We start from the raw sequence: 16355 nt of genomic DNA, 5'->3' as shown, positions 1-16355 counted from the left end.
AGCTCAGCGGGAGATTTTTAGCCTTGAGCTGCTGCACTAATTTGGATCTTTCTGAGGTTAAAAGGGGAGAGTGGAAACGGAAGCAGATGAAGCATGCATGCATGCATCAGGCAGTTTTCACGCCTGGTATGTACCAGACAGTTTTCACACCTGGTGTCCAGACAGACTGTCCCACCATTCAGCCACTGGGTGTAAAGTAGGTGTTTTGTTTTGTTTTTTTCTAATATCCATCCATTTATCCTGTCCGCCAATGTTTGTTTTTCTCTGAGGACATTCAGAGAATTCATGCTGTGTCTTTCTGTTGTTGGCCAGAGGACGAGTCACAGCGCTCCGACAGAAGACGAACCTCTCAGACTTGGTTACTTTCAGCTATTTCACAGAGTGAAAATGATTGCTGCCCATTTTTCCAAAGTCCAAAGGTTTGAGACCGCTGATCAAGAAACTTCTATTCTGCATTTCAAATGTATTGATTGATTTTGTGTTTTCAAAATCCAACAAAAGTCATGTCATCGCCTGTAACCGCTTTATCCCTTTTTCAAGGGGTTGCGGGGTTTGTTGCTGGAGCCAATCCCAGCTGTCTCCGGGCGAAGGCAGGGTACTCCCTTGACAAGTCACAAGCTCATCGCAGGGCACTCAGGAGCAATTTTGGGTTCAGTATCTTGCTCAAGGACACAAGGATTTGAACCAGCGACATTCCGGTCACTAGCCTACCTGCTCTACCCGCTGAGCTACAGCCGCCCCTCCAACAAAAGTCGCCTTCTGTTATTCCCAAATGTCCAGTAGGTCCATTTCAGCTAAATATTTTGACGAGATGGCAACATGACTAGCAACAAATGTGACTGTTTTTAGACTTTGATTGGTGATTGAAATGGGAATTCTTCTCCCCAGGGCGTCTGAAATTTGTGTAAACATTCTTATCTTCCTTTCCTTTCCTTTCCATTTCTCTGTCCATTTCTCTCTCACTGAGGATTATTAGCCGCCACAGCACAGCAGACATGCTGTACAGAGCCAGAAACAGGTTGTGTGACAAAGAACTCCGCAAATGAAAGCAAAACACCACACAGATTTACCTAAGCTGGCTACCAACTTCTGAGCTATTGACTGACACTTCATTTGAAGTTATGAGCTCCTATGCCCACCATAGCCAATGAGTGATTTCATAGCCAGAGCTAGAGATCCACTGGTTGTCCCATCAACTCTCTCCTGAGCCACTTTACAAACCAGCCTCTGGATGATTGATGCAAATGAAACCAATGAACTGGAAGTGAGATTTCGAGCACATGTGTGTATGATTTAACTGGGTTTTACAGCCTTTAGCTTTGAAAACTTTGCAAATTGCACAAAATTACATAAACTTGCACAATTTCCAAGTGTGGCTTTGTTTCTATTCTGAGCACTGGCTTAAGAACCTGTTATATGTCGTGTTGCATTCATTGTTTACATACATCTTTATCTGTGATCGTGATTTCTATCTCTCTCTCTATTTTTCTCTTTCTGATGGTGCAGATAGGGTTTGTCTGCCTGACTATGCTTTCGAAAACGTTTGATCCAGTTTGTGGAAAGTGTTTTAGAGTTACATGCACTGCCCTCTGCACGATAGAGAGATAACACGCACTGACAGAAGTGACTTGAAGTCCCAGGAAGGAACCGCATTTTACGATGTATGGATCTAGCTGTTCACATGGTTAAGATGGTGGTAATAGCTTTACAGATAAGTGTGCCCGCCAGCCCCAGTGCACGGTGATGTGGCAATTTACTGTCGATAAAATGAAAAGAGGAATTTTTGCAGAGTGCGTCCCTGTATGTCAGGCAAAGGCAAATGAATTGTCCGAGATAAACCTCTTTTTATCTGACAAGGAGAAGCATGTCCTCCAGTGCAAAAACTGAATTTTATCTATCGCTTTATCACAAGCTCAAGTTTAAAGATATAATGTAACATTTTTGTATTAAATGTCCCAAAACAATTAGACCTTTGTTGGCTATTTTGTTGAGTTGTGTAAATGTTTTTAAAAATGTTCAAACCAAGGGAATCCATCGTTGTATTTAAAGTAATGGTGTGTGAGATTTCTCAGACTAAGCATCAGAGAGCGACCGAGGAAGCCGGTGAAGGTGTTTAAAATGTAAAAGGAATACATTACCTCACCGTTACATTTCTGCCTGACCGAAACATTTTCAAGTTTGCGTTTATGTGACAGAGAGGACTAATCTTAAATATGTATATGAGGAAGTTTACTTGATAGTTTCACCATGGTCTGTAACAAGAGTTGCGAATAGCATATTCATGACCAACTTGTAATGCAGAGTTTTAGGTGATGGCACAAGCAAGTTGAAACTGTGAGAGAGCTGTGTGTGGGCACCTGCATCAGGCAGAGGCTTGTGCACTGGTTTGTTTACAGCAGCCGGATGCTGTGTGTCTGTGTGTGTGTGTGTGTGCGTGCGTGCGTGCGTGCATGTGTGTGTGTGAGTCAGGATGAACCTCAACATTGATGTAATTGGAATCGTTCTTGAAAGCAATAGAATTCAATGGCATCTGACTTACTTAACTTGTAACACCTAAAAACAAGTCGGGGCCTACTTGTCCAGACTTGGTTACAGGTTGTGTAACCGCCATGTAAACAAGAGTTTTGAGCGATCCAGACGGAGTTTGGTTTTTTTTCTCTCCATTAGGGATGGTCCACGCGGACGAAAACAATCTTTGAGGGGTGGGGCGATGGCGTCATCGTTTCGGAAAGTATTCGGATTCGCTGTCCACACGAGATCGGGAGGGTTGCGTTTTCTGATTTTTCCGCCCTGAGACCCGTTTTCTAAAAAATGCGTTTTCAGGATCCGTGTGGACGGTCGGCCAAAATGATACAAAAAATGTGCGTTTTCGCAAAAGAGCGTTTTCGTACGGACGGCCTCTTAGATTGCTTCATTTGAATGATTTTTTAACGGCTTAAGTCGTAAAATAAATAAATATCCGACAGTGTAGAAACACAAAACTTAGATTAAAAGAAAATATGACTAAATAAACACAATTTCGTGTAACAAAAATGTAACTGTTTTGGTGGTCAATTGATAGTTTATAGCAACATTACGTAGAAATTGGCATTTTGTGTGATTTGGCACCCCCCACAGTTCCTGAGTGTAACAACAATGTGGTAAATCAAAACCCCTGGTCTGTAACAGTTTGTCAGACGTACTGTAGGTGCTGACTACAAACGAAACTCTTTACGTCATAACAATGCTATGTGTTGAAAACATGTATGTTGAAGTAAACACGTATGTAACGCTGTGATCTACCCTCTCACTGAAGTCACATACTGCAAAAACAAATTCACCCTATTAAAGACACTGTACCATCAACATCACTTTATTTCAAGGTACAAAAGGAACATAATGTTGCTTTAAGTCTTTTTTTTTTTTTTTTTTCTTAAAGCAAATATGCTCGATAAATAGTATGACATATTCATGTGTTTATGTGATAAATTCATTGATGCTTTTGGGCCTTTCACAAGATTCAACAATAAGACCATTAAAGAAACATCTCCAGCCTTTATCCTTGGAGAAAGAAGCCACCTCATGTCGAAGGGACATGGAGCGAGTGAAAATGTAGAGAAAGGGATCGGATAAAAGCATTTCCATTAGGGCAAAGCGTATCAAGGGGCTGAATAATGTAGAGAGAGGCTTGAGGAGAAGAAACGTAAAGAGCAAGACGGAGGAATCATTATCCTGTCTGTATTAATGCTTCCTAACAACCCGGCTGCTGTATTGATGAGGCGTCATATATTCTGCCCTCCAAATACTCCATTTACTCCAATCTGTCTGTCATTTCTGTTTCTGGTTCTCTTTTGACAGAATCCTCCACAAAGTACACCCTTTATGTTGTCGCACTGCAAAGCGATCATTCTCATCATACCTTCACTCATCTGCACTTTATAAACTATACTTACCTTTGCCTCTCCCACACACTTCTCTGTGGAAGTGCTCTATTTTATGCCAAACAACAGATTTCAGTTCCTGTATAAGCCCACAGCCCTCTTATCCTTATAGGTACAGCCTCGAACCACTTGTACATGAAACTTTATAACTGTATAACATTTTCTTTGATCCATTTTTTTTTCTCCCAATACTGGTGGTTAGGTTGACTATGACAGCTTTCAAATATATTTGTATATATGTATATAACACCTGACAATGATCATTTTAACCCTAACAATACAAGCTGGATACTCTTGTTTATCCACGTATAATATTACAATCACCGGCTATTAATTGCCCCACAAGAGTTTTCCCTCCTAACTTCACCCACCCCGATTGGCCAATGGACAAGACAACCACCGAAATAATAATAATATATACAAATAATAATAGATACAAATAATAATAATATAATAATAATAATATATATAAAAAACTGCCGCAGAAAAACTCTCTGGGAACACTGTTATGAAATTTGCAGTTTATGAGGAGGCTTCCTACTTCAACACAAAAGTAAAAGTGAGGTTTAGTAATATGAATCGAATCATAATCATATGATCATATCATTAGTATTATCATTAACATCATTTAAGATTTTGGGTGGAAGGATTGGTTTTCTAGCCCTTTGTCCTCTATGTATCAATGTGTGTTCAGCTATTGATGTTTGGTTAGTTCTTTTACATTTTGCTGTTTATTTACGATGTCTGCTTGGCTGACAATGTTTAATCGATTGATAGCAAAATAAGAGAACTGAACATACACTGACACAAAGGTAGATTCAAGATGTCGAGTTATTTTTTAAAGACCCAGTGTGTAGGACTGAGTGGCCTTTAGAGAAGAGTTTGCAGATTGAAACACACATAATAACTCTCATCTGGCCCTCTCTAAAGCACTGTGTGTTTGGCGTGTCCATTCTGGGCTTCTGTAGAAACGTGGTGGACCCCGTGGAGGAGGACCTGCTCTCTCTGTATACATAAAAGGCTGTTCTAAGGTAATGAAAAGCACAACAATTCTCAATTTCAGGTGATCAGACGCTCATGAAAACATTATTATGAGTTTTATATTCCATTTCTGCCGACAGAGCCCTCTAAATCCTACACACTAAACCTTTAACCTGGTAGCAGTCGGCTCTTTACCCTGACCTCCACTCATTTTCTCCTAAGGGACAGCTCATGTGTGGTCTTCCCTATTGCTTACTTTTTGAAACTGAAGCCCTTAATGCAACACAGATTTTAACTTTAAAAGATTCTGATACTAAGCCAAACTTGAATTCTTTCATTTCAAATTACATGAACGAGGGGCACAGTCGACAGGCTGAGCTGCCCCCCGTGTTCTGCTTTCAATAAACTGTTTCTGCACTGAGCTCGTTGTGAACGGTTCTGCCCAGACAGCAGGAAGTCACACGGGGAACAAAAGTCGCTGACATTCAAGTGCATAATCCTAGTGTCACTACAGGACATTGAATTAACTGGAAAGCAACCTGAAATGATGCTGTGCTCTCAACACGAGAAGCCCAATACTGCCATCGTGTGGTGATTTGCCGGCACTGCAGCTCACACTTCATCAACAGTTCTGCAATGTCAAAATATCTCCTCCTCCATTGTTTTTCCATTAACCATAACAAAAAATGCTGTCCTTTTCAGATGTTCCTGTGGGAAGCAGACATCCCTCCACAGGGGAACGTGCTCTCAGGTATAGAAAATAAACCACAACGCTGTGAGGAGGTGTGCTGAGAGGCTGCGGTTGTCAGCCTCACATAGAAACATGTAATCCCAACTGTTGGCAGCTCTCTGCCATCAAAGCTGAGGCAGATGGTGGTCTAATCGTGACTGATGCAGATGCAAAACACTCTCCGGTGACCTTGAAGATTAGGCAGAATGTGGGAGCACCAGCTGACGGATACAGTGTGAGGGACGGAGCTGTTCGAAGACAGGGCTCGAGCGGCCTGAGGGGATTGATGATGGCTGACAGAGTTTATACACAGGACAAACTCTCAGAATGTAGAAGCACCACAGTGATCCGATGTAAGATTTAGGCTACTGAAAAAAGGCCATATTAAGACAACATTATAGTTTATAGTTATATATTGCAGTCTGAGTTTGGTCAAATGTGAAGTTTAACATTCTGCAAAATAACTAATCATTGACGAGCTTATAATACATTTTGAGTACAAAATACAAGCACCCAGTCACACCTGTACACTCCTTGAATGAACTGTTTTTTAAATCGGGTCTACTCTACTCTTCAGTATAAAATCATTCAGAGTGATTTAGTACATGAGACCTGAATTATTGGATGCATTCACCCAAAAATGAAAATTCACTCATTATCTACTCGCCCCAAATACGATGTCAACTCGTCTGAAGTTTTCACATTTCCGTTTTTTGCCTGTGAAAACAAGTCCCCATCTACTTCAGATGTTTAGGAGAATGACATGACGTTGTTTCGCCGCGAAACTCCCGAAACATTTTTTGAACTTCACTTGACTCTCCATCAGCGTTGGGGGGGATATTAACTGGATTTTCATTTCTGGATGAACTCATCCTTAAGCTTGTTTTCTTCAAGCTATGGTTTCCAAGTGTAAGCCTATTTTAATCCCAAATTACCAATGTTCATTGAGTGCATAATAGAGTGTACAGACATGTGAAAAATCCAAGGAAAATGTAAATAAATGACTGGAGAAACATGCAAACGGTAGCTCTGTTATGATGTGGAGGAGCATTTTGCTGGTATGGTCTTGTTCACTTTTTCCCATAGAGAGAAGATTGGCAGCAAATCAATAAAATTGTTCTGAGTTATCAGCTTATCCTAGGATAACAATAAGGAAATGTTTCTATCCTGATGGGAGTGACCTTTGCAGGGATGACAATGCCACAATCCGCAGAACACAGGGACTCACTCAATGGTTTCAAAGCCTAATGGCACCTACAAAAAACAACATATTGTTGAAAACATACGGGACGTGTTAGACGGCACTCAGACAGAATGGTGTTCCATCCTTCTGATAGGGTTGCAGACTCTTGTACAATCGAACACTTTGTTTTGGGTTTCCCTTTTATTTGACACCCATTCTTAACTTCAACTCCTGTTTGTAATTTTGGTGGCTGTGTGAGCCTTTTTGTACCTGTGGAACACAGGTTTGGAAGACAGATCGGGCAGCTGAGGCTCAGGTGGCCGTGTGTGTCGGTCATTACGCGCAGGGTTGATTGTTCAATCTGTGGCTCCTCCTGTTCGCCCGTCAAGGTGTCCTTGAGAGAGACACTGAATCCCAGATTGTTCCTTACCAAGCTTTCTTATTTAAGCGTTTAGTTGGCGAGTGGCCTCCCGGTCGCGGTAACAGGGAGACACAGCTTCACAGTAGCTTCATTTAAACAATAACCAGCAGCACTGTGAAGATTACAACCAATCATACATTACAACACGTTTGATTTTTTAGTATTCTTCAAAAAGTTTTATTGAACAAAAGTATTTCAATTCTCATCACGTAGTCGGTGATACAGTACCATAGTTTGATCTTAACGATTCATATATGCACCTCATCTTATTTTGAATATATACATACAGTGGAGACAAGAATTAAATAACAATGCTCAATAACATTCAGATATATCATATAAAAGCTGAGGACCCCGTGATCAACAACACTTCCATTGGTAAACAAATGCACATAGCAAAAGAAGAGAAACACTGAAAACGTTTGGTAGGACTAGTACTTTTTCATTATAGACCAGATGACCGTATATTTGGTTTGTTGACAGGACAAGATGAGGGAAATTGATCGTTCGATAAGTCCCACTGCCCTTGGCTTCTGTTGCTCCGTCTGCCCAACGTTCCATTCTCGCACAGCATCAGCTTCGGTTTAAAATGCAAACGATGGCACTTTAACGACTCAACATTTGTACTTGATTTCAGAGGCAGACATCAGGCTGGCTTCTCATAGATTTTGCCATCCTGAACGACAACCATCGCTGACAGATTTTATCTGCTGTGGCTAACTGGCTAATCATGTTGTAAGTGATGTCTCCTTACTGCTACAGGTGGTACAGACCAGTTGCCAGAATAAAACGTTGTCGTTGTACATTTCAACAAAAGCACGACTGGGATAAATGTGCATGTTTTCTATGCATCATATCAACATTTCTACCATGTGTGACACCTATAATGCTCAGATGATGTATTTGAGCTGACTATCTTGTCAGGAGAGAAAAGGAGGGACCTTTGCTGGCATGAGACTTAGCCAAGATGGCTGCCCAGCAAGAAACAACTACAAAATTAGATTATTTTTATCTTCCAGATGCGTTTGTGGCGTATTTTTTCAAACCCCCAACCAAGCGCCTTTGTGCCTAGACCCAATATGCACAATGCACACATTTTATTCTGGTAATTGGGTTATGAAGAATGCTCGTTAGCCAGGCATCTAACTGGTCAATGACATTAGAACAGATAATCACATCATTTAATCTGCTTCTCTAGGCTTGGGATTTACACCTTCTCTCGTTGGCTTACTTTTAGACAGACCTGCCTTGCATTTCTGTATTTGCTACACTATGATTTGTAAATCACCGCTCTGGGGAGGGACTGAGCGAGCGGTCAATAGCCGTCACCTTGCAGTCTGTTGCTGTAGTGTCTCATTAATTGTGCATTTCCAAATCCTTTATTGACAATAATTTGTGATTCATTAGTGGAGGGCTCAGGGCTGCCCCTTCTCTGTTACTCTGTAATTGGGGTCTTAGTCAATCACTAAATTGTTCAGTTAATTGAGAACAATTACACTGTTCCTGCTACATTCTCTTCTGTGTAATCACACGATTTGCAAAGACGCACTTATCTCTGACAAATGCTCCATCAGAAGAGGAACTCTTTCATAACTGCATTTGTTCAGATCTAGATCAAGTGTAGTCACTCCAAAGTGTTACCAAGAGAAGCTTCTTTTTTTTTTTTTTTTTAAATCATTCTTCAGTCAGTATCCTCATGTAGCTACAGACACATATTGGAGAACAGGGCAGGAACATGTTTAATGTGACACGATATAAAGCATGAGCATAGAGCTATGAATGAATGCCAAGTGTGGTGAGTGCAGTGCAGACCTGGAGCCAGTAGTATGGGTACAGGGTGGCACATTTGGTTACATTGAAAAACATTCAGACTCTACAGGAAATCAGAGGTCTCCCCTATTGCATTAGTGCTCCCAACACTGCGCCTCAGAAGTACCAAAGAAAGTCTTGTGTTCGGATTCTCAATAACGTCACTACTACTGACCAGGTCTGTGGAGGAAGTTGAGAAAGTGACAGAAGACATAAGTTCAAATGGGAAGAGAAATCATGTCGAGGAATGATGAAAATTAGGAGAAAAAAGGCAAGAGAGTGGTTCTGGTCACTTTGTGAAGTCATTGTATGAAAGAGCAATGATTCAAACATCCCGAGAGGAATTTAAATTATCTTTAAAAAAAAAAAGAAGAAGAAGAAGAAGAAGTAGTTAACGCAGGAACAAGCATTTCTTTAAAAATAAAATAATGGCCAGCAAGTTGACAGGACAACACCAGATTAAGGTCCCTCAGAGGCTCAAGTCCTTTTCAAGCTGTTATTGTCTGTCCTCCTGTGCGGTTTAAGAGCAATGGTGTAACCTACAATGTGCGTGATAGTAAATGGACATCATGTATGACATCAGAAGGAGAGCTCGACCCCTAACAAGGCCTCAGGCGTTCTGTTAGCGGCGGACGTGGCCACAGCACATCCAGGAGACAGGCTTGTTCTGCACTGTGCTGTACGTGGAGGAAGCGGCTGACACAGTGCTCACTGTCTTTGGGGTTGACTGCTTGGTTGAACAGCTAGAACGAGCTTCACTTGGTCGCCACCAGAGGGCGACAGACTTGAAACCTCAGAGGAGTGACTGCGATCTGGATGTGGTTACAAGCGCCACAGCCAGAGGGTCCAGAGCTAAGGCTTGAGTTAAGACGGTTAGGGAGTGGCATTAGTATTAAGTGTATTTAGTGTGTATGAAGCCTGTGTGTTTGTTTGTGTTTGTGTGTGTGTGTGTGAGATCCAGTGTAGGTGTGAGGATGTGTGAATCACAGCAGCGCTTTGACCAGGTACAGCTTTTCTCCATGTTCGCTGGTGAAGATGGGGGCTTTCTTGTAGTGCTCCACTAGTTCGTCCATGGAGGTGAACCTGCGCTGGCCGATGCAGTACGCTCCGTCCAACTGCTGCACTTTAAAGTGCTTATTCTTACCGGCCGCCTTCAGAGACACAGAGAAGTCATTGGGCTGAAAGCACACAGAGGAGACAGTCATTGATAGGGTTAGATGTATAACAAAAAGACCGATGCAATGAATTTTAAAGACAGACTGCTCTACTCCAGCAGGTGGCAGTGTACTCTCACGTTTAAAGATCTGAACACAGTTTATCCAACTGCTTAATTAGAAATGTTGGTCCTTAAAGACAGAATTAAAAGAAAAAAATCCTTCAGGTCCACAACTTCAAAACGAAAAAAAAAAAACAAAACAGGTCCTTGTAACATTTATTTTAAATTAGACATGCTTAATGAGTTAATTAAAGGTGTATTTCACATGTTTATTACTAGTGGTGACATAAAAGTCCCCCTTGTATTAAGTATCCTTTCCTTCTTGTTCTGTCAGTTGAATGTTTGAGCTTCAACATGTGCAGTGATGGAAGTGCACAGTTTGACACTGGAAGGCTGTTCACACATTCATTGCTCAAAGTGTAAATTATCCATGCTCATTGAAAATGGTCCATTATCAAGCACACAAAAAGGTGAAGTGGAAACTTGAAGCTTCTAAACACAGAGACCAGACTTTACAGTGCAGGAAGCATCTCGTGTCCAGCACTTTTAATTACATATTCATATATTCTGGTATTTTTTAAATGGGAGAGAAGGAATAAGTGTCATTTTAAGGATTTCAATGTGGACATACCTTTTTTTTTCCACAAAAACATTTGAGTCATACATTACAGATGTTTATATGACCTTAATACATGTGTATAGGGGATCTTTAAAAGTTTAATTCATGTATTGTTTATTTCACATGTGAAATTATGGTTTGACGTAAATTTCATCCCAAAAAAAATATTGAAAAACATAAATATTTGCAGGATAGATATGTGACGGAATTTTTCTTTCTCTTCTACTTCAATCAAAATTAATTTGAGCATCAACTGAGAGGTCTGCTGCACACGCAGCCTAATCGACATTACCGAGATACTGAGCTCTGACTCAGGTTTCAGATGCTCAAATGAAAAAAATAAATACACTAGTCACTTTATCAAACACAGACACGGCAATGCAAAATACAAGAAATGTTGCACTTACTAATCATTTTCTTAGGATCTTGATTGTTGCACCAATTAGGCAAGGATTACTTGAGAATTGATCTATTTTTTACTGAAGATAGAAATCCTGACGTCTCCTGAACTTACGCTGGAGCGTTAATTGAAACTCTGTCAAGCAGAATTGGTGTGGCACTAAACAATGTTCTCACTTGTATCTCTTATGGCTACTCTCCTCGACTGAGCTTCAATAAAAGCTCCAGTGTAAGACATCATATTCTCCTGACAATCTTCACAAACGAGTTCACCAGTTGTCACAAATTCCTTCACTGACAAAATGTTGTTTTCTTATAATCGTGATCAAAAAGATAGATTTAGGATTAAATCATGTGTCTGATTGGCTCTTCCTGGGCTGAGCATTTATTTGTATCACTGTGTAATCAGCTTGGCACTTCTTCAATGTTTTTACACCTGGCTCTTAAATATAGATGCAGAACACGTCATACAGGATATGGTTCATATTTATTTTTACTTTGGAGCAAAATTTTCTAAAACCTGCTCTTCCTTCTGCTAGAATTGATCAAATCTTCTCTTCCCCCAGCATTACTAAAACACTTCTGCCATGACCTCACTCTACACACTCACCGATGACTCGCTGTCTCGTACGAGGAAGTCACCCTCCTCTCCTCTCTCGTTGAGTGTACACTCAGCCTGGTGTCTGGTGATGTTGCCATAGTACCAATCCCTCCCAGCGAACTTCCCTGAGCGCGCCGGTGCCACAAAGCGGTTCTGCGGGGAGCTCGACGTCGGCAGGTCGGGCCGCTCGTCCAGCACCATCACATAGTTTTTAGGTACCAGGCCCACCATGCCACGTGAGTTCTTACACCTCCACCATTCTGGGTCGTTCTCGGGCTTCTCCACCACCTCCATGACCTCTCCCTTCTCAAAGTTCAGCTCCTCTTCGGTCACAGAGCTGAAAGGGTAGAGTGTTTGGACCAAATGGAGCACTTCGACGCGGCCGCCTGCACGCCCGTTGGCCAGCAAAGTCCCTTGAGAGCCTCCGTGGTAGACCCTCGAGGAATCTCCCTCCCCTCGGTCATCGGCCCCTCCGAGCTCCTCCTGGACGTAATTGGAGGGAAACCAGCCCACGCGGCCTGTCTGACTGCCCCGCCACCATCCGTCACTACACTTCTCCATCACGATGACTCTGGAGCCCTTGACCAGACTCAGCTCGTCTTCTCGCTCTGCTGTGTATGCAAACTTGACCACAGCGGGGATGTTGAGGTCATAGATTCTTTCAGCTGCTCCTCCTCCACCCCCTCCGCCCCCGCTGCCATTGGACGGGTACTCTGTGTCTGAGCTCGGCGTTGGGGAAGCATCACGGGCGCTTGTCTTCCTCTTAGTTTTTCCCAGACCTGCACAATAAACAGAAAATAAGAGAAAATTGTTAAACAGACAACAAGAGCCAAATTGTTTTTCCTCCCATTTGCTTTAAATTGACTCTAAACCTACATTTGATGAAACAAATCAACAAAATAAACCAGACTTCAGCCCATGAATGCAGATCCAGTAGAAAGGGGACGCGTTTTCCACAAGCATTCTAGTTTGTGGTGGTAGTCCGAGGAGTACTGACCAATCAGCTTTGTTTGCATGCAGGTAAACAGTGCATGTGCATTTAGCATTCTAAAGAAATTCTGCACAGATATTGGTTCATACAGATCAGCTAAAAATGCTGTTTGACATCCATCCTTGTGTCTCTCACGCTGGCAATTCAACGTAGAAAACATTGGTCGTTGCCAAGATTGAAATATCATCACCTCAGAAAGTTCACATGGCAAAGGTGTTAGCAAACACTTACTTATTGAAACATCCAGCAGACATGGAGCAACATCTGGAATCATGTTTGAATTTAGTTAATGAATGCAAGTCCAAAATTCACTCACTAATGTTGTCTACTTAGTAGTGTGTCACACACACAGACACACACACAGACACACACACACACTTTCTTCGTAAGTAGTATAGCCAGGAAACACACATTGTGTTTTGGATTTTTTTTTTTTACCTTGGATTACGTTTTCATGACAATAGGTGAGCTGCATGTGGTAGAGGTTTGTTGTCAAGAATGCAGCCAATTTTGACTATCCAAACCAACGAGGTACCAAACCAGTAGGGGCGGTTAATCGGCCCAATTTCCCGATTCGATTCCAATTATTGAAGTCTCGATTCGATTACAAATCGATTTTCGATTATTAACAATTACCGATTCGATTTTCAATTATTAACGATTATTGATCTTCCATTTAACATCAGTCAGCTGCTGAATTATTTTAATTCTCTTTTGAGTAACACCTCACAGCACCTTCAATATTGTATAGTGTAACTGTAATATCAAAATTAATATTTTTTAATTTGTTTTAAATGTAGTGTTTCACTGTTAAAAGAAAGCTGCCAAGCTCAGCAGCCGGACTCATGTTAGAACCATTGTTGGTGACGAGAAGCAGGGCGTGTTTCTCTATTCCCCACTCGTCTGCCATTGCTTTGAGAAACTCACACATATGTGCGCTTGTGTGGCTATCATCCATAGCTTTCGTCTGAACTACGTAGGACATTAGCTTCCAACAATTGCTGACATAATGAGCTGTAACGATCACGTATGAGACTGTAGCTCTGGATGTCCAGGCATCGCAGGTTATTGCTACCCTGTGAGCAGAGTTGAGGGACTCTTGCACGGAAAGGTTTGTCTCCTTGTAAAGATTTGGAATCGATTTAAGTGTGAAAAAGCTCCGGGATGGAATAACATATCTTGGCTCCAGACTGTGGACCATGTAGCGGAAGCCAGTAAGAGGAGGACTCCAGTTTGTATTACAATAAAAAAATAAAAAAATAAATTTAAATAGATTATTGGAAATTTAATAATCGAATCATAATTGTCAATTTTATAATCGCGATTAATCAATAATCGTTTTTTTTCACCACCCCTACAAACCAGGTGCACTTACAAGCTTTTACAAGACAACAGCACAAAGAGTGTTACATGGAATATCACAGTGTATTTACAGGGAAGGGCCAGAGAACAACCCCTCTGTCTCTCTGCAGAGCATGTTGACTTGTCAGTAGGTAGGCAGTGCAGTGCAAGGGGAAATTGTCCAATATTTAATTGATCATGGATGGCATCGTTTTTCTCAGATGGATAAACAAAAATAAAGTTAAAAAATGCTAAAATTGGTAGCTAAATATACACACATAATAGTAAAGTCTATGTGTGGGAAATAACGCTGATGAAAGCGGTGGGAATGGACTGATGCGATACGTTTTGAGGTATTAAATCAAAACATTGCACTAAAAGATACTAACATTCTCTGTAGAGCTGAGGGGAGCTACAGAGTCAGGTGATAATACTCTGTTGGTTTGTCACTACTAGCATCCTTTTTTCATAAGTAGTCATTTGATCCATTGCTATCATAAAAAATATTGATTGTAGCAGTTTTATAGCCGTTAAGACTGAAAGAAGATTTTAGAAAGAAGAGAAAGGTCCACCGGGAGAGGAGGCAGTTTAGGTCAGCAGGAAACTAATTGAGGCTGCAAGTTGCACTCATGGACCCTTCAGATGCACTAAAACTACATCAGAAAATAGAGGATGCAGGATATCCTATGAGAAACCTCAGTGGTGAAGGACAGATCGATACGCCTGATAATAGAATTAACACAGAGCTGCGCACTGAGTGAACCACATCCTTTTACTCATGCCCACTGGAACGAAAGCTCATTATCTGCTTGGTATTCTGTCGACACCATCTACACATCGTATACACATCTATACTAATCAAAGGGATGAAAATAGGTGGTGCAGACAGGGAATGAAAAGTGGAGCAGGCACCATGGGCTTGATAATGACAGACATATCCAGGAACAAAGTCAGCCCCTGTCTTACCTGTCTCTGACTTTTCCCATTCAGGTACTTTCAAAGACATCTTTAAATGTGTGTTTGCACACGTCAGAACTTAAAGTTTCTAAAGAGTCTCAGCTGAACATAACAGAGGAGGTCCCCTTTTCAAATTCATACTAAAATAATAATGATACACCATGTGGCTGACAACGTTTTAAAACTGCTCACTTGACAGTTGAGGCTGGTGTCAGCATACGCTGGTGTGTGCTGCTAATGACTGAAGTGAGTTTCCTGACAGCTAATCACCCAGCTCCCCCCCCCCCCCCCCCCCCTTCACAGAGCCTGCTGAAATGCCACAGAAATGTCAGTGGTGAATGGAACATTTGCATTGTTTGGAAAATTGCTGGGTTCACAGAGAGTAGCATGAAACTTGTTGGCAGTGAGAAGAGGAAGAAGAGGAAGAGAGCTGTGGAAAAAAAGGCGAGGGGTCCCTTGGCAGCTGTTTCTCACACAGACAGTAGACCGAGCACATCAGAGGCCACAGCTGACAAAAACGCAAAGAAGAAGGATGAGACGGGAATAACAAGCAGATCATGTTTATGGATAGCGGTGTGTATCCTACATATCTGATAGCGGTGTGTGCGCGAGAAGATTCCATCTCTTGACTGTAAACCAAAGACAAAGGTGGAGTCCCGGGCCTACATCAGGTGCCCCCTTAGGAAAAATGAAATGGACCGTCACTGCCATGAGGTACAGAAGAGACACGCACAAGAAGAACACACTCTCCTGAGTCAAGCGAAAACACTTGCACACAGAAACATACACACTTTTCTACGTCAGTCATTTCCACTTCAAGGCACTGGCCTGCTGGTTAGAGCAGCAGCAGACCATATTCCCTCCTCCCACACATTCACTGCAAACCTTCACCTACCTCTTCATCTTGTGGAAGGAGACAAGATATTCAAGCCCAGAGGACTCCAACTCAGGGGGAGCTGAGTTGATGAAAGCCTCCATGACTGCATGTTGCAGCATATTGCTTCACTCCGTCACTTACAGTAGAGGGCAGTGCGGAAGTCACTGTAATAAATGAGTGTGCACGATACCACGCCACCCACCAGCCCAGTGTGTGCAGTAATGAAAAAGCACAACCTGGCCCCTAAATGAAGCATTAGTACAGTGTCAGCGAGTGCTGTGATTTTAAAGAGTATTCTAAAGTGGATGAC

The 16355-nt window shown here is 41.8% G+C and overlaps 1 protein-coding gene across 1 annotated transcript in view; it reads right to left on the bottom strand.

Annotated features, from left to right (window-relative positions):
* Positions 1-7383: 7383 nt before the first annotated feature.
* The window catches only part of nck2a (NCK adaptor protein 2a), a 42520-nt gene continuing 33548 nt past the window's right edge, over positions 7384-16355 (bottom strand). The window contains exons 3-4 of the mRNA XM_030429047.1: positions 11889-12658; positions 7384-10222 (exon numbers count right to left, since the gene is read on the bottom strand). Coding sequence (XP_030284907.1) covers positions 10028-10222; positions 11889-12658 — 965 coding nt within the window. The 3' untranslated portion in view covers positions 7384-10027. The remainder of the gene's footprint in view (positions 10223-11888; positions 12659-16355) is intronic.

The sequence above is a fragment of the Sparus aurata genome, chromosome 9 (genome assembly GCF_900880675.1).
Source record: "Sparus aurata chromosome 9, fSpaAur1.1, whole genome shotgun sequence".
NCBI classification, from domain to species: domain Eukaryota; kingdom Metazoa; phylum Chordata; class Actinopteri; order Spariformes; family Sparidae; genus Sparus; species Sparus aurata.
This window is presented reverse-complemented; position numbering and strand designations above follow the sequence as displayed.